Raw genomic sequence first — 19,763 nt, 5'->3', positions numbered from 1 at the left:
GGGAGAGAAAATGGGTGTAGGGCGGGGAGTACGTTTAGTTCCAGCATTGACCAGCTCCTTCATGTGGTCAGTGAACTCAAAGAGGGGGGAGGAGGGAAAAAGGGTGACAAGCGAGGAGGAGGACGTCTCCTCTTGTCTCTGCTGTATCCAAGGGCTGGCTTGTGGTGGGGGGTGAAATGATTCTTCTTGAAGTCCCCTGGCACATTGTGTTGTGTCTTCCTCCAGTGGTGATTCCTCTTGTCTCGCGTCCTTGGCAGAGGGAACAGATGAATGACGCAGGAAGTAGATTAGGTTGGAGTTGAACAATTTTACTCCTGACTTGTTTAGACAGAGTCCATCTGCCTTGAATAGATGTCTACGGTCCCAAAAAAAGTTAAAATTGTCAATAAAATGCACTGAGTGGGATTTGCATGCTGTTGAAAGCCATGTGTTCAGTCCCAGCAACCTGCTGAATCTCTGAAAGGCTAAATGCCAGTAAATATGCATTGAAACAGAATATTTCTTAAGATAAAAACATATTGTGAATTTTGGAAATGATTACATCTTTTTTTCTATATTTTTTAAATATATATATATATATGTATGTACATATATATGTGTGTGTATGGAATAAACATGTTTTATTTTAACAGTTAATAATAATTGTTATTAATTATAATAACAAGGTAATGTTTTTTAAGCTAAAATTAGCATTTGGTCAAGAAAGAATTTCAGCATTTTCTGGCAATAATTTTGTCTTCTTCTAGAATTTCCTTGTGATTATTATGAATGTATTACACTGATATTACTCCATCATTATTGTGACAAATTCTACCCCATAATGACTAGCTTAGTACTATTATTATTCTCACTATAATTCCCCATGAAATATTTTTTTGACCCATCCAGTAAAGGTGACCGTTTCTCTACACTGTGGTGTGTGTGTGACTGTAATTACCTTGTGTTGTCTTTTCAAACGTGGCTCTTTTATTTGTTTGTTTTGGATCTGTTCCCTAGTTCAGTACAATTTCTAGACGAGGAAGTATGAATGCGAATCATAGAGATAACAGCCATTGAAATTATTTTTCAACCTGTATTTACACACGGTGGGTATAAATGAGAGCGAATGGTCTTTTTCAGCAGCACCCTGCTCCACGTGAATACAGTTACAAACATTTTGCATTTGAACATCTGCAGCTCCTCTTGGGCCTTAGGGCTAAAAGGTCAGTCCACTCTCACTTACCTCTGATAGTCTGATGACAGTTTTAGATCTCCGTCTCTTTATTTTATTATCTAGAGTAACTAGAGGACGTTGATTCTGGTTGTTGTTGTTGAGAGAACTATACTGTACCTGATGTGTTTCACTTCATCATTTGATATGATACTTTAATATCTATGTTTCAATCTTATGTGTCATGCTTCACCATTTCTCTGCCAAGAAAGACAAGAATTTCACCGTCTCATTGCTCGAACTTTGTTTATCTATCAAAGTAACCAACAGAGTGGCAAGTGGTGTTCTGATGACCCTGTACAAATACAGTAGCCATTGATTTTATCACAAGGGGGGAGTACGTTGAGATATTTATTGAAAACAAAGATTTAGATAATTCACAGTATATAAGAGCTGGTGTTTCTCTTGTTCAGCACCTCCACACAGGAAGGCTGAAGCTACAAGCTGAGAGACAAGAAAGAAGATAATCCTGCAGAAGGTCAGCTTCATCTCTCTTATCATCATCTCTACTTCCTCTAATGGACTCTAGTCCTCACGTTCTTCAGAAGTATAACTCTCACGTCTGTTTCTCTTTGTTGAAGATCATTTTGACCATCATCATCATCATCATCTCATCCACGAAGATGCTGACTGTTTCTCTACTCGTCTGTGCCGTGATGGTTCTGACCAGAGCTGCTTGTGAGTGTTGACTTGTACATCTTGTACTTTTTACTTTACAGATTACAATTTGTCTTATCCAACAGTTTATATAAAGGAGTTAAAATTAGCACAGCCTTAAACATCTACAGCTGGAGATGTTCCGATACCTGAAGTTGCGGTTCAGGTTCAGTTCTTGCAAGTATTTGTACTCTTTTACGTACATCCTTGTACCTTGTTTAACAGATTTTAGCAGCTTGCTATTTAGTAACCCCCCACAAACAAGCGTGCAGGAGACCAGTGAGAAAGACGTTGTGTGTTCAGCTCTCAGTACCTTTGTACTTTGTAGCTGCTGGTGATGAAAACCCAACATTTCCTGATTTTGCTGCTTCATAGTAAAAGCTTTTAAATAAAAATACAATGGCCATTAGTCACAGCTGTACCCTGGTATCGAATCAGTTCATAGACTGGCGTACTCTTTTATTTATTTACTTTTTTATTTATTTTTTATATTTATTTTTAAATGTGTGTATTTATGTAATTATTTCTGCATGATTTTCCCTTTGCATTTCTTCACTGTAGTAAGAAATATGCAAATAAATGTATAAAGAAAAGAATACAGAAACAAATAAGAAATAAATAAGGGATCAATGCAATGGGAAAATCGTGCAGAATTAAATGCATAAATACACAAACTAATACACACATTTAAAAATAAATTAAAAATGAATGCAAATATAAATAAATAAATAGAAAATAAATAAATACATTTTGAAATTCATAAAAATAAATACATTAATAAAGTAAAGGAAAATCAAACAGAAGCAAGAGTGTGGATTTACAAATGTAGAGTGTGACAGCCTGAGTGTGAGGAGAAGGGCTGAAGCTGGAGTGCATGAAATCTGTGCAAGCAACAATATATCTTGAGTGCAAGCATACAGTTTGAGCAGAAGCAGAACAAGTTTAAGCGCGAGTAGGGGCTATTTGAGTGTGAGGACAGGGTTTTGAGGGAAAGCATTGCAAAATCTGATCGTGAAATCAATGAGTCATGTTCTCAAATTGAAAGACCTGAGTAAAGATAGGAAAAAAGCTCCATAAAAATGCAACATACACGTTATTGCAGCAGTAATATTAATCCAGAAACATCATTAATAATAGTAAAACACTGACACGGAACATTTTACTGCACGATGAATACTTTTACTTTTCATACTTTACACGCATTTTGCTGATTATTCAGTTAGTTTACAACCGTAAGTAACCACGTGTTGTCCTTCTTCACTGGAATGAATAGGGAGCAAATAGCGTTTGCATGCTATTATTGTGAACGTAGAGTGACAGCAGCACATGAACCGAGTCACTAAATGCTGTGTCAAATTTCCAGCTGTTCCAGAGGCAGAGCCAGGTGAGAGGACAGGACCGCTCATTCAAGAAGGTGAGTTCAGCTCTGCACAGTGTCTTTCACCTCGTTGTTTTGGTTTCACAGCTGAAACTTTTCTGTTTTCACTCAAATCTACATTGGTGCCTCCATGTTCAGACCTTTTCTAAATGTGTTTTCAGTGAAGAGTCACATGGTCAAGAGGTCCCCATCTTGCCCCTATGCTTGGACTTATTCCAGTGGTTACTGTTTCGTCTACATTCAAATAGCCAGGACCTGGGCTGATGCTGAGGTAATCAGCTGTTCAGTGCAGAATGCTTCTATGCTGCGTCCATTCTGCTGTTACACATGTTGTTAATTGACATATTTCTGTCTTTGCATTACTTGATATGTAATGTGTCATTTGTGTGTCTCCACACCATTCCACTCTTTCTATCCTTTATAGAGACGTTGTCAGGACTATGGTGGAAACCTTCCATCAGTAAACAACCGCGATGAGTACAACAATATTCAGAATGTGGTACATAGTGCAACTTCGAACGATACAGAGGCATGGCTCGGAGGCACTGATGCACAACAGGTATGTCACTGATTAAACACAATGTAAAGCAACAAATTAAAAAGAGTGTTTAAACCATACTGTCTATTGTATTCTGATCTTCTAGGAGGGTACCTGGTTCTGGATTGATGGTAAACCTTTTAAGTACGACAACTGGGATCGAGGACAGCCTGATAATAATAATGGGACTGGACATTGTCTGGTGATGAACTATAAAGGTAAATATATATATAGAGCGTGAGAAAGGATTTTTCCTGAGGTCTTAGCAGGGTTTTGGTTAAAGAATTATCAATGCCGACATCAGTACAAGTGATGATAATGGTCGGTAGGTTGGTTTCCAACGGACAAGGCACATTAAACTAACTATTGGACAACTGACAATATATCATTCCATTGGCTTCAAGACAAATTGGAACACTGAAACCACTTCCTCTTTAGTTTGGCCAGGCAGGTGAAGGTTTGTGCAAAGCATTTGATGGAGTCAGTCATAAAGTTATAAAATATCAAATTTGAACTTTTCTGCTTCAAAGTTTTGGGTTGGAGTTGATGTTGTTCCCATTTTTTAAGCCAATATTTTCATTTTCACTGCAAATGTGTATCGGTTCACAATATTGGTTATCGGTCTCCCTGATTGCTAATAGTCGGTATCAATCCTGAAAAAAACATATCGTTCGACCTAGGGATGCTAATTTTGAAAAATGTTCTTAACCGATAACCGACCCTCGTTAACCGGTTTTAACCGTTAACCGACAAGATTTGTGCCTTGCATGCAGCGGTGTACCAGCTGCGTTGTATCAGGACAACAGACAACTGAGTCCCACGTAGGTGTAGCAGACAGTGTTTGTACAGTTTATTTGTCGGTGAATAAATGCTATGAAACTACAACTCCTCCGCTCCACTCAAGCGAGCTGGAGAGACCGGAGCCGACTTCCTGTATCCTGCAACTCCGGCTCCGCCTCTTAAGGTGACGAGCCGCTCCTCTGAGCCGCTCAGCTTTTGAGTTAATTATTAACATTGCTTTTAACCGTTTTAACCGATAGCGTTAATCGATTAAAATGTTTAATGTTGGTTAACAGTTAAACGGTTAATTATGGACATCCCTAGTTCCACCCCAATCAGTCACTTTAAGTACTCCATGAATGCACAGCAAGACTCAGTGTAGGGCTTATATATATATATGTATTTATTGATAAACCTCTAAAAAAAATTCTGTGTCCTCTAGTTTTTGTGCAAAATTTTAAAATATTTAGTATTTGGCCTCATTAGATACATAGTTTTTATGGTTCATTGATTGTCTGAGAAAGCAGACAATTTATCCCTAAATAACTCCCTCTGTCTTTTTACAGATAATCTGAAATTTGACGATCAGCCTTGCTATCTCAGAAAGACGTTCGTCTGCGCAGGAAAGCCATGCTATCTCTTTGGATAACAGAGGAACATGCAGTACCTATCACAACCACAGGAGTGTTGGGTGGATGTGTGATTATCTGTGTCTTCATCATCTGTAGCCTCTTGCATGTAGTGATCTATACTTCTTTCCTGTTACTGTTAAACTACTTAATGAATGTAGCCTTTTAGGCCTTTTCATTCTGGAGTGTTATTCTTATCTTCTACACAATTAAAAGACTCAAGCATTGAAAAAAAGCCAGTCTGTGAGTCTCATGATTGCACATTAATACACGCAAAACTTTTTACAACACGATGTGATTTAGGATGTGTTGAGTCTTGAAATCTCAAGCCTTGGGCCTGGAACGGCTGAGATCTCAGTTCAATTTTCTTCAATGTTCAATTTTAATGGTGTCAGAAAGTCAACACAGGTTACTCAAATGAATCACTTGATGCTGTACAAGAATATTGCAAGAAGCAGAGTTTTCATTGTGTTTAATATCAACAGACACAAACACAACCAAAACCCGAGCCGGTCCGGACATGACTGTCCGTGGGCTTTACATCATAACCTTATATACTTGGAACAAAGAACTCATCCCTCCTATCCTGCCATCATACATTTTAATATTCTTCACTTCTACTGGTCTCTGTCAAAATATCTTACTAATCAGCATATACCCTATACCATACATATGATCTAGGTACCTCACCGACATCCTTTATGTCAGAGACAGATTCTTTGTTTTGGGCCCCTTGCAGCTGCGAGGTGATTTGAATTCATTACAAGCATTACATCACTACAGCTGTGAGTTACAGCATTGGGGGTCTATACAGCAGCACTATGATTGTATGCTGTTTCAGTAATAAACACAGGGTTATAGGATTAATACTTTTATCATTGTTTATCACATTTTTATATAGTTAAAAAGGGATTACTTCTACAGATGTTAGCATGACATGGTTGGTAGCGATGGATCCCTTAGGTTTTCTGGTTTCATATGATAACAGTATTTTGTTAATATTAATGTGTAAGGGATAATGTACAGCGAGCCGGTCGTTGTTGTGAAAGAATCCCCGACACTCTCATCGCCCTGAAGGGGATTCTTTCACAACAACGACCCGCTAACATTATCCCGCTTATTACACGGCTACTTACTGAAGAAATCAATATTTTGACACAAAAACGATCCGCCAGAGTCCGACATCAGAGCTGCGCCCATAGCAACGGACTGTTGTAGAGAAATTACAGACTGCCGTGATTGACCAATCAGAATCGAGCATTTGGTCAAGAAAGAATTTCGGCATGTTCTGGCAATAATTTGTGTTGTTCTATTGGTATTGGATTATTATGAATGTATTACACTGACATTACTCCATGATTATTGGAAAAACTTCTACCCCATAATGACTAGCTGAGTACTATTATTATTCTCACTGTAATTCCTGGTGAAAAATGTTTTAACCCATCCAGTAAAGGTGACCCTGCCTCTACACTGTAGTGTGACGTGGCTCCTTTATTTGATTGTTTTGGATCTGTTCCCTAGTTCAGTCGAATTTCCAGACAAGGATGTTTGAATATGAATCCTAAAGATAACAACCATTGCCAATATTTTTCAGCTTGTATTTACCCACGGAAGGTGTAAATGAGAACGAATGGTCTTTTTCAGCAACACCCTGCTCCACCTGAATACAGTTACAAACATTTTGCACCTGGACATCTGCAGCTCCTCTTGGGCCTTGGGGCTGAAAGGTCAGTTCACTACACTGTGCCTGATGTGTTTCACTTCATCATTTGATATGACACTTTAATATCTATGTTTCAATCTTATGTGTCGTGCTTCACCATTTCTCTGCCAAGAAAGACAAGAATTTCACCGTCTCATCGCTCAAACTTTGTTTATCTATTAAAGAAAACAACAGAGTGGCAAGTGGTGTTCTGATGACCCTGTACAAATACAGTAGCCATTGATTTTATCACAAGGGGGGAGTACGTTGAGATATTTATTTAAAACAAAGATGGATAGATAATTCACAGTATATAAGAGCTGGTGTTTCTCTTGTTCAGCACCTCCACACAGGAAGGCTGAAGCTACAAGCTGACAGACAAGAAAGAAGATAATCCTGCAGAAGTATGAATGCAAATCATAGAGATAACAGCCATTGAAATTATTTTTCAACCTGTATTTACACACGGTGGGTATAAATGAGAGCGAATGGTCTTTTTCAGCAACACCCTGCTCCACGTGAATACAGTTACAAACATTTTGCATTTGAACATCTGCAGCTCCTCTTGGGCCTTGGGGCTAAAAGGTCAGTCCACTCTCACTTACCTCTGATAGTCTGATGACAGTTTTAGATCTCCGTCTCTTTATTTTATTATCTAGAGTAACTAGGGGACGTTGATTTTGGTTGTTGTTGTTGAGAGAACTACACTGTACCTGATGTGTTTCACTTCATCATTTGATATGATACTTTAATATCTATGTTTCAATCTTATGTGTCATGCTTCACCATTTCTCTGCCAAGAAAGACAACAATTTCACCGTCTCATTGCTCGAACTTTGTTTATCTATCAAAGTAACCAACAGAGTGGCAAGTGGTCTTCTGATGACCCTGTACAAATACTGTAGCCATCGATATGATCACAGGGGTGGAGTACATTGAGATATTTATTGAAAACAAAAATTTAGATAATTCACAGTATATAAGAGCTGGTGTTTCTCTTGTTCAGCACCTCCACACAGGAAGGCTGACGCTACAAGCTGAGAGACAAGAAAGAAGATAATCCTGCAGAAGGTCGGCTTCATCTCTCTTATCATCATCTCTACTTCCTCTAATAGACTCTAGTCCTCACGTTCTTCAGAAGTATAACTCTCACGTCTGTTTCTCTTTGTTGAAGATCATTTTGACCATCATCATCATCATCATCATCTCATCCACGAAGATGCTGACTGTGTCTCTACTCGTCTGTGCCGTGATGGCTCTGACCAGAGCTGCTGGTGAGTGTTGACTTGTACATTTTGTACTTTTTACTTTACAGATTACAATTTGTCTTATCCAACAGTTTATATAAAGGAGTTAAAATTAGCACAGTCTTAAACATCTACAGCTGGAGATGTTCCGATACCTGAACTTGTGGTTCAGGTTCAGTTCTTGCAAGTATTTGTACTCTTTTACGTACATCCTTGTACCTTGTTTAACAGATTTTAGCAGCTTGCTATTTAGTAACCCCCCACAAACAAGCGTGCAGGAGACCAGTGAGAAAGACGTTGTGTGTTCAGCTCTCAGTACCTTTGTAGCTTCTAATAGAATCTCCTGCTTCCCTGTTTGTACTTTAAAATATCTGCTTTATTTTACTGTTTCGCTTTTCAGCTGCATATGAGTCGTGTTAGGCTGCTGGTGATGAAAACCCATCATAGTAAAAGCTTTTAAATAAAAATACAACGGCCATTAGTCACAGCTGTTGTAATGGAGACGTAAATCCCTGCCGTGCTGGGCTGACGCGCCGATTCATGTATGGAAAAAAAAACTACAAAACACGCAAACTTGGCTTGTGTCTTGAGAAGTTGTAGCATTTATTCACTGACGATAGTCTAAACTGTACACACACTGCAACGCTACGCTCACAGCTATTACGGCTGACTTCATCTCACTGTCATTCCGTCACACACACTCGCTCCTTCGCTCTCTTTGTCTCTCTTTTGACCGCAAACACGACACTTGCTAACGTTAAGCACACAACCTACGCACTGAGTTATTCCTTAAAGGAGTTTGCTACTTGTATAATACAGTTTAGATTAAAAAACATCTTAAAAATGCATAATTCTCCGATGCTTTGGCCTGGTGGGGAGTCATTTCAGGCTGGCAGAAACCCTGGTGTCGAATCAGTTCATAGACTGACGTACTCGTTGATTCCCGATCCCGAATTTTGGCCAGTATTGGACACATTTCTGATACTGGTATTGGTATCGGAACAACTCTATCTACTAAAATTAAAATGTATGGAGCTATTTTCTATCTTTGTTTTTATTTACTCCTATTTATTTATTTATTTATGTATTTATTTGTATTAATTTTTAAATGTATTTATTTATTTTTTGCATTTACTTTTTTATTTATTTACTTTTGAATTTATTTTTTATATTTATTTTTAAATGTGTGTATTTATGTATTTATTTCTGCATGATTTTCCCTTTGCATTTCTTCACTGTAGAAAGAAATATGCAAATAAATGTATAAAGAAAAGAATACAGAAACAAATAAGATTAGGGAAATAAATAAGGGGTCAATGCAATGGGAAAATCGTGCAGAATTAAATGCATAAATACACAAACTAATACACACATTTAAAAATAAATTAAAAATGAATGCAAATATAAATAAATAAATAGAAAATAAATAAATACATTTTGAAATTCATAAAAATAAATACATTAATAAAGAAAAGGAAAATCAAACAGATGCAAGAGTGTGGATTTACAAATGTAGAGTGTGACAGCCTGAGTGTGAGGAGAAGGGCTGAAGCTGGAGTGCATGAAATCTGTGCAAGCAACAATATATCTTGAGTGCAAGCATACAGTTTGAGCAGAAGCAGAACAAATTTAAGCGCGAGTAGGGGCTATTTGAGTGCAAGGACAGGGTTTTGAGGGAAAGCATTGCAAAATCTGATCGTGAAATCAATGAGTCATGTTCTCAAATTGAAAGACCTGAGTAAAGATAGGAAAAAAGCTCCATGAAAATGCAACATACACGTTAATGCAGCAGTAATATTAATCCAGAAACATCATAAATAACAGTAAAACACTGACACGGAACATTTTACTGCACGATGAATACTTTTACTTTTCATACTTTACACACATTTTGCTGATTATTCAGTTAGTTTACAACCGGAAGTAACCACGTGTTGTCCTTCTTCACTGGAATGAATAGGGAGCAAATAGCGTTTGCATGCTATTATTGTGAACGTAGAGTGACAGCAGCACATGAACCGAGTCACTAAATGCTGTGTCAAATTTCCAGCTGTTCCAGAGGCAGAGCCAGGTGAGAGGACAGGACCGCTCATTCAAGAAGGTGAGTTCAGCTCTGCAAAGTGTCTTTCACCTCTTTGTTTTGGTTTCACAGCTGAAACTTTACTGTTTTCACTCAAATCTACATTGGTGCCTCCATGTTCAGACCTTTTCTAAATGTTTTTTCAGTGAAGAGTCACATGGTCAAGAGGTCCTCACTTTGCCCCAGTGATTGGACTGATTCCAGTGGTCGCTGTGTCCTCTACTTTCCACTATCCAAGACCTGGGCTAATGCTGAGGTAATCATCTGTTCAGTGCAGAATGCTCCTACGCTGCGTCCATTCTGCTGTTACACATGTTGTTAATTGACATATTTCTGTCTTTGCATTACTTGATATGTAATGTGTAATTTGTGTGTCTCCACACAACTCCACTCTTTCTATCCTTTATAGAGATATTGTCAGGACTATGGTGGAAACCTTGCATCAGTGCACAACCTCGATGACCAGCAATTGATTCAGAGTGTGATACTGAGTATCACTAAGAAATATCCAGAGGCATGGCTCGGAGGCTATGATGCACAACAGGTATGTCACTGATTAAACACAATGTAAAGTAACAAATTAAAAAGTGTGTTTAAACCGTACTGTCTATTGTATTCTGATCTTCTAGGAGGGTACCTGGTTCTGGAGTGATGGTACACCTTTTAAGTTCGACTACTGGGATAAAGGACAGCCTGATAATAATCGTGGGACTGGACATTGTCTGGTGATGAACTATTCAGGTAAATATATATATATAGAGCGTGAGAAAGGATTTTTCCTGAGGTCTTAGCAGGGTTTTGGTTAAAGAATTATCAATGCCGACATCAGTACAAGTGATGATAATAGTCGATAGGTTGGTTTCCAACGGACAAGGCACATTAAACTAACTATTGGACAACTGACAATATATCATTCCATTGGCTTCAAGACAAATTGGCACACTGAAACCACTTCCTCTTTAGTTTGGCCAGGCAGGTGAAGGTTTGTGCAAAGCATTTGATGGAGTCAGTCATAAAGTTATAAAATATCAAATTTGAACTTTTCTGCTTCAAAGTTTTGGGTTGGAGTTGATGTTGTTCCCATTTTTTAAGCCAATATTTTCATTTTTACTGCAAATGTGTATCGGTTCACAATATCGGTTATCGGTCTCCTTGATTGCTAATAGTCGGTATCAATCCTGAAAAAAACATATCGTTCGACCTAGGGATGCTAATTTTGAAAAATGTTCTTAACCGATAACCGACCCTCGTTAACCGGTTATTAACCGTTAACCGACAAGATTTGTGCCTTGCATGCAGCGGTGTACCAGCTGCGGTGTATGAGGACAACAGACAACTGAGTCCCACGTAGGTGTAGCAGACAGTGTTTGTACAATTTATTTGTCGGTGAATAAATGCTATGAAACTACAACTCCTCCGCTCCACTCAAGCGAGCTGGAGAGACCGGAGCCGACTTCCTGTATCCTGCAACTCCGGCTCCGCCTCTTAAGGTGACGAGCCACTCCTCTGAGCCGCTCAGCTTTTGAGTTAATTATTAACATTGCTTTTAACCGTTTTAACCGAGAGCGTTAATCGATTAAAATGCTTAATGTTGGTTAACGGTTAAACGGTTAATTATGGACATCCCTAGTTCCACCCCAATCAGTCACTTTAAGTACTCCATGAATGCACAGCAAGACTCAGTGTAGGGCTTATATATATGTATTTATTGATAAACCTCTAAAAACAATTCACTGTCCTGTCTAGTTTTTGTGCAAAATTTTAAATATTTAGAATTTGGCCTCATTAGATACATAGTTTTTATGGTTCATTGATTGTCTGAGAAAGCAGACAATTTATCCCTAAATAACTCCCTCTGTCTTTTTACAGCTAGGAACAAATTTGACGATCAGCCTTGCTATAACAGAAAGCCGTTCGTCTGCGCCAAAAAGCTATGATATCTCTTTGGATAACAGAGTAACATGAAGTACCTATCACAACCACAGGAGTGTTGGGTGGATGTGTGATTATCTGTGTCTTCATCATCTGTAGCCTCTTGCATGTAGTAATCTATACTTCTTTCCTGTTACTGTTAAACTACTTAATGAATGTTGCCTGTTTGGCCTTTTCATTCTGGAGTGTTTTTCTTATCTTCTACACAATTAAAAGACTCAAGCATTGAAAAAAAGCCAGTCTGTCAGTCTCATGATTGCAAATTTATACACACAAAACTTGAATTACATGTGATGGATATGAATCTCCATCACACAGGGAGGCTGAACATGCAGTTTGAGTTTTGTCAACAGGAAAAGAGGTGAAAGAAGAAGTTGAGCTTTATAGTTTTTAATTAAAAACACATATACAAATACACTGTACTGTATATTCAGTTATTATCTAAAACGGGTTCATGCTATCTTAAAGCCACTGAAATACAACTGTATGTTCTTTTTTTTTGCTCCAGCATGTGTATATACTGTTTATATAGACAACCTAAACTAAAATTAGAGACTGTTAAAACAAGCGTCAGAAAGACCTCTACCACTATGATCCTATTTCTAGGAGTTGTTTCAATACCTTCTACCGCCTATTTTATTTATAAACCGAGAGCTTACAAGACGATTGCCCTCAGAGTGTCAAAAACGGCACGTTCATTAATCTGCCGCCTATAACACTCAAGGATCAGTATCACGGTTGCTAGCGATCCCGTAGCTCCCGAGAGAAACGGCTAGTTCTCAGTGTGAACGTCCCGTTGTTATCGTAGTACCCCCAATCTGAACTCCTCCTCGGCTATTAGCCGGCTCCATTCTCGACTTGGAGTAAACTATGTTATTAAACTACTGGCCTACTGTTCGATCTATTCAAAGCAATCAATCAAACATAAAGTTACATCTTTAACTCTGTTCACTGATTCTCCCTTTAATAACATAACAGCATGGCCTCGGTATTTACTTCATCTCAGTAATGTTTGCCGTAGAGCGGAGAGCACTGAACTTACCTCTCGGAGCATCAGGAAAGCGAGCCTCGAAGCGGTTCAACTTCATGTGTTATATACATGTACTCTGCCCGCAACTCTGCACCAGCTCAGAACAGAAGCACCCTGTCTAAGCAGATGTTTTCCTGTTTGCAACAGTTGCTTTTCCTGTTTACCTGTTGCTTCTGCAAACTTGTGGTTTTTGCACCTGCCTTGCACACAGTTAACACAGGAACATGAACTTTACTTGGCACGCTAAGTTCACAAAAAAGAGAGATAAACGCACACACCTTACATGTTTGAAGCACTTGCGATTTACCTACGCAGTTACAAATGCACATCAAAATGCTTGTTTTTTTGGATATAAAAATCACATCTAGTAAAACATAAAGATAAAACTCAAAAGTAAAACCTTCCTTATTCTTATCAAATCTTTTCTAAGAACTGTTTAGCTCTTCAATTTTCAAGGCCTCATTCCTTCATCTTCCACATCATAGAAATCACACAGTAAAATATAATGAATCACCTTTAAAGTAACTCAAGACGAGTAGTTTTCAAAATGGTGAATGGACATAATGAAATTGAATATTGTTGAAAATAATCAAATGGTTATATGGTTAAAGGTGGTCAAATGATAAACAACAACACATGGTTAAAATATCATAAAGAGGATAAATGCAACTATCACATGCGTCAACAAAACTCAGCTTATGACAGTTTCAAATTAAACAAGCTTTTCTTAAATTGGTACTGGCAGTTATTTGTCAGTGCACATTTCTTTTAAGGAGTTTTTAACCCCTCAGTTACTTTTATTGTTTTTTGGGTCTTTTTAGTTTGTTTTTTAATCAATAATCATGTTCAATTATATTGACTGGGCCCTGTTGAAATGCATTTCTCCTCCTATCCTTTCAACAAGACAAACTAAAAAAAACACACACACAGTACTACTCTTGTGTTTGTCAGAGCTGTGGGTTGCTTTCCTTCAGGCATCTTCCATCAGCTCTGGAGTCATTTGAGAGGAAGTTTGATTACACTGGCCTCTCCAGAGAGGAGCGTTTATAGGATCAATACCCTTTAATTGATATGATGGAAGACGCTGTTGTAAGGCAGGAAGTGAAAACATATTGCGGGAAATTTCCTCTGTGTGTGTAACATTTCGGGGGATCTGTTGGTAGAAACGGAATATTATATTCATCACGATTAATCGCATTATCATCCATGATTAATCGCCATTATCGCAAATTAATCTCATATTTTGTATCTGTTCAAAGTATGACATGGTTGGTACCGATGGATTCCTTGTGAATGTGATTTTTTTTACTATTTTCTGACATTTCATAGAGCAAACAATACATTGATTTATTGGTCTGCAGATTAATTGATAATGAAAATAATTGTTAGTTGCAGCTAGGAAGAGAAAAGAGAGTCATTCTGATACAAAAACCACTCAACTCACTATTTGGCATACTGAAAGAGATAACTGAACAATGAATTCAGAGACACTGGATGAGAACTTCCATCCATCCATCTTCAATCCCTTATCCGGGTTTGGGTCGCAGGGGCAACAGCTCCAGCAGGGGACCCCAAACTTCCCTTTTCCGGGCCACATTAACCAGCTCTGACTGGGGGATCCCGAGGCGTTCCCAGGCCAGTGTGGAGATGTAATCTCTCCACCTAGTCCTGGGTCTTCCCCGTGGTCTCCTCCCAGCTGGTCGTGCCTGGAACACCTCCCAAGGGAGGCGTCCAGGGGGCATCCGTACTAGATGCCCGAACCACCTCAACTTGCTCCTTTCGACGCAAAGAAGCAGCGGCTCTACTCCGAGTCCCTCACGGATAACTGAGCTTCTCACCCTATCTCTAAGGGAGACGCCAGCCACCCTCCTGAGGAAACCCATTTCGGCCGCTTGTACCCGCGACCTCGTTCTTTTGGTCATGACCCAACCCTCATGACCATAGGTGAGAGTAGGACCGAAGATGAGAACTTGTAAATTGTATTTGTTATTTCTTTATTTTATTACTATATTCACCCATTTTGTGAGAACAACACCTCTGCTGTCATTTACGACTGACAACTGTTTTTGTTTGTAATTTTAGTTTGAAGAGCCTAAAACAGCGTCGACACGATTCTGGTGAGATCACAATAAACTTTACTATATAATAAACTGATTCAGACACCATCAAGACGTCAGCTGTAAAATCACTGATTGTTGAAATAAAACCTTGATTGATACAAACTCCTAACTTTTGTCTTTTTTTATATCAAAATGTGCTTTTTAACTTGCCAGCACTTATTTCAGACATAAATTTCCATCAAGTTTATATATATATATATATTGGTGACATTTTTGGTGCTATGTTTTTGATATTCTAACTATTGCTCTAGAGATCAAGGTACAACTATGCCCTCTTCTGGCAATTTTTGGAATGCCAACTTCAATCTTAATTATATAAGAAAAGGACATAACTGCCTTTACCACTCTTTTGGAGCGTTGTAGAATGCTTTCTGCCTGGAAATCTCCTATTGGGATGTAAATATTCACTCAGAGGATGTAATGATCATGTCGCTAAGAAATGGCATCCTTTAATTTTTCATATTATAGCAACCTCTCTGTGTTGCTTCATAAATGAGACTCACCTGTTAAGTCAGTTGTATTAATTTACCTGCTCATGTGTCTTTCCCTTGTCTGTCTAATTGATACCGTACTGCAGTTTTACAGTATATTTACTGCATATTTATCTGCTTGGGTTGTTTAGATGTTTGGATACACCTTGTTTTTTTTTTTTTCTGTATATTATACTTTTGAATCTTGTATACCACATCATACATATCTGCCAATAAAAAGTTTTTCATTTTTTTTACTTTATCAGCAATCAAGATGTTTTTAAGATTTCAAAACACATTATCATGTTAGGAGACAATTAAATTTTTATATACATAATTCATTAGATTAATATCCTAGCAAAATACTATATCCATAAAATTATATGGTTTAAAGACTTCCCTCCTTTTATACTTTTCAAGATACTAATTTTAAAATGTACTTGACTACTATTGAAAACTTAAAACTCAAAAATTATAATTGGGCAAAAACTATTAGATTGCTTTTTTTGGTTAATTTATTTATTTATTTATATATTTTCCTTTCCCTGCACTTATTATTTGTTGTATAATTTATTTTATTTTTTTATTATTTTTATACTGTGGTATATATTTACTGCAATTTTTATAATGAAAAACTGGAACATTTATTCTTTATGTAACAACTGTATTGAATTCTCTATAGAAAAAAAAGAACGTATATTTCAAGAGTGAAAGTCAATTGTTCGTTCCATTACATAACATTCATAATAATAATAATAATATGTTCATTTTTAGGTGAAGTAAAGGGGGTCAGGAATCACCCATTTCCTAGTGATGTTTTTTTCTACAAGTAGATATCAGAACACTAAATAAATATTCGTTGAAGTATGTAATTATTTCATATTTATTCTATTTATTTATTGAATTACCAGAAAACATAATATATTTTGATATACAGTATATCATTATCGAGATATGAAATAATCAATATTGTGATAGAAAATTTAGGCCACATTGCCCAGCCCTATGTGGTTATATTGGAAAATAAGCACCATGGACAGCACCCATATCGGGCTAGGGTTACCTGAATATATGAGATTATGATTGTTTATAATGGGGCTGTAGGGAGTGTTATTTTTTATATTCAAAGTTATATTTAGATTTTCTAATGAAGCCTGAATATCTGTTAATAAAAGTTCATGTCTTTTTTTGTTTGCAGCAAACTGGACAGCAAACAGTTTTTGACCGCAGAGAAAAAGTTGTTTTTGAAAGGCAAGGCAAGCCAGCTTTATTTGTATAGCACATTTCAACAACAGGGAAATTCAAAGTGCTTTACATAAACATTCAAGAACATTGCGACAAAGTGCAAAAGAACATTAAGACATAATTAAAACAGTTATAAAAACATAAAAACATAAAAACATTAAAGATTAGAAAATAAAAACAAGCTAAAAATAAAAGCTAGGATAGAAGCTAAAATAGAATCAAACACAAAAGAGTAAAAGCTCTAGTGCAGTATCAGATCATTATCTGGTTTAATTAAAGGCAGCAGCAAAAAGGAAAGTTTTAAGCTTTGTTTTAAAAGAACTCAGAGTTGTAGCGGTCCTGCAGGTTTCTGGGAGCTTGTTCCAAATATTTGATGCATAAAAACTGAAGGCTGCTTCTGCATGTTTAGTTCTGACTCTGGGGACACTAAGCAGACCTGATCCAGATGACCTGAGAGGTCTGGATGGTTCATAACATAGCAGAAGATCAGAAATATATTTTGGCCCTAAACCATTTAGTTCTTTGTAAACCAGCAGCAGTATGTTGAAATCAATTCTCTGAGTGACAGGGAGCCAGTGTAGAGACCTCAGAACTGGACTGATATGATCCACTTTCTTGGTCTTAATGAGGACTCTAGCAGTAGCATTCTGAATCAGCTGCAGCTGTCTGATCGATTTTTTAGGAAGACTAGAAGCATTATTAATATTTTTTGGGACGTGGTTTGGCTGGCAAGGAATCAATGCTAAATTTGATAAATTTGCACAATCAGTAAAAATCTTCCTGTTTCTTCGCAGATTCACCATTCTTTTTCTACTACTTATTAGAACTGAGATAGAAGAAGCTCTCATCACACAGGGCCCCATCTTATCCTGGAAACAGTCACGTGTATCATTAGCCTTGAATCCTGGACCCAGCACATATCAATCTGTGCTTGCAACATTTTGTAAAGGAACATCCTTATCAGGCTGCGGAGACAGAGGCTGATTCCATCGTGGAGGGGATGGAGGTGGTGGGTGTCTTGTTTGTGGAGATGGTTTTCCAAAGTTGTTCGAGGTTGACGCCGAGGGGGGATTATGGGAGAGAAAATGGGTGTAGGGCAGGGAGTATGTTTAGTTCCAGCATTGACCAGCAGCATTCTGAATCAGCTGCAGCTGTCTCATCAATTTTTTAGGAAGACCAGTAAAGACGCCATTACAGTAGTCAAGTCGGCTGAAGATAAATGCATGGACTAGTTTTTCCAAATCCTGCTGAGACATCAGTCCTCTAATTCTTGCTATATTCTTCAGGTGATAGAATGCTGTCTTTGTAATTGTCTTAATATGGCTGTTAAAGCTCAGGTCAGAGTCCATGACTACACCAAGGTTTCTGGCTTGGTCCGAGCTTTTTAACATTACAGATTGTAGGTGAGCACTGACCTTTAATCTTTCCTTTTGGGCTCCAAAAACTACGACCTCAGTTTTGTCTTTGTTCAGCTGAAGAAAATTCTGGCACATCCAATTATTGACTTGTTTAATGCACTCACTCAGTGCTTGTATTGGACTGTAGTCTCCTGGTGATAGAGTTATGTAAATTTGTGTGTTGTCTGCATAGTTATGGTAATTTATTTTGTTGTTCTCAAAAATCTGACCCAGTGGGAGCATTTAGATGTTAAACAAAAGAGGCCCCAAGATGGAGCCTTGGGGAACTCCGCATGTGATTTTGTTCAGCTCAGATTTGCAATTACCTATAGACACAAAGAAGTCCCTGTCTTTTAGGTAGGATTTAAACCAGCTGAGTGCTATGCCAGAAATACCCACCCAGTTTTCCAGTCGGTCTAGTAATATATTATGGTCAACCGTGTCGAATGCGGCACTGAGATCCAGTAAAACTAAAGCCGAAATTCTACCACTGTCTGTGTTCAATCGGATGTCATTGAAGACCTTAACAAGAGCAGTCTCAGTGCTGTGGTGAGGTCGAAAACCTGACTGGAAGACATCAAAAGAGTTGTTTAGTGCTAGAAAGCTATTTAATTGTTGAAAAACCTTTTTTTCAATTATTTTAGACAAGAATGGAAGATTTGATATCGGCCTGTAATTATTTACTATCGATGAGTCCAAATTGTTCTTTTTGAGGAGTGGTTTGATGATGGCAGTTTTCAGGGCATGTGGGAAGACTCCTGAAACAAAAGATGCATTAACAATCTGTAAAAGCTCTGAGACCATACAATCTGATACTTTTTTGAAAAGGCCTGTTGGCAGAATGTCAAGGCAGCATGAGGAGGATTTTAGATGTTGTATGATTTCCTCCAGGTATGTCTGATTTATTGGATACAATTGTGTCATGTTATTTGCGCCAGGTTTAAGTGGACGCAGGGGCAACAAACATCCTGTACCTGATAAGGCGAAAGTGACTGCTTGTCTGATTTTGTGAATTTTTTCTGTGAAAAAGGAAGCAAATTCATTGCAGGCCCTGGTGGATAAAAGTTCAGAGGCTACTGACACAGAAGGGTTTGTTAGCCAGTCGACAGTAGCAAACAGGGCACGTGCATTATTATTGTTTTTGGTGATGATGTCAGAGAAGAAAGGACCGCCTTGCATTTTTCAGTTCTGAATTATAAATGCAAAGTCTCTCTTTATAGATGTCATAATGAACTTGTTTCGACACTCTTTTTTAATTTCTTACCAACATGGCATTTCTCCATGGAGATTGAGAATGATCAGACAGAGCAACATCCATCACTACAACCTTGGAAATGTTCAGGCC

At 37.8% G+C, this 19,763-nt stretch overlaps 2 protein-coding genes across 2 annotated transcripts; both read left to right on the top strand.

The window, feature by feature from the left end:
* Positions 1–1,791: 1,791 nt before the first annotated feature.
* On the top strand, positions 1,792–8,182 carry LOC141761223 (galactose-specific lectin nattectin-like). The gene is made up of 5 exons (XM_074624554.1): positions 1,792–1,888; positions 3,407–3,516; positions 3,670–3,804; positions 3,890–4,001; positions 8,013–8,182. The coding sequence occupies exons 1-5, from the start codon at positions 1,834–1,836 to the stop codon at positions 8,180–8,182; spliced, it is 582 nt and encodes a 193-aa protein (XP_074480655.1). The 5' UTR covers positions 1,792–1,833.
* Positions 8,183–10,349: 2,167 nt separating this feature from the next.
* LOC141760507 (ladderlectin-like) lies at positions 10,350–12,231 on the top strand. The gene is made up of 4 exons (XM_074623363.1): positions 10,350–10,480; positions 10,634–10,768; positions 10,854–10,965; positions 12,094–12,231. Exons 1-4 carry the CDS (start codon positions 10,382–10,384, stop codon positions 12,159–12,161), a joined length of 414 nt encoding a protein of 137 aa, XP_074479464.1. The 5' UTR covers positions 10,350–10,381; the 3' UTR covers positions 12,162–12,231.
* The last annotated feature ends 7,532 nt before the right edge of the window (positions 12,232–19,763 follow it).

Source organism: Sebastes fasciatus, chromosome 22, assembly GCF_043250625.1.
Source record: "Sebastes fasciatus isolate fSebFas1 chromosome 22, fSebFas1.pri, whole genome shotgun sequence".
In the NCBI taxonomy this organism is placed as follows: domain Eukaryota; kingdom Metazoa; phylum Chordata; class Actinopteri; order Perciformes; family Sebastidae; genus Sebastes; species Sebastes fasciatus.
The sequence above is the reverse complement of the archived record's forward strand: the minus strand, read 5'-3'. Positions and strand labels throughout refer to the sequence as shown.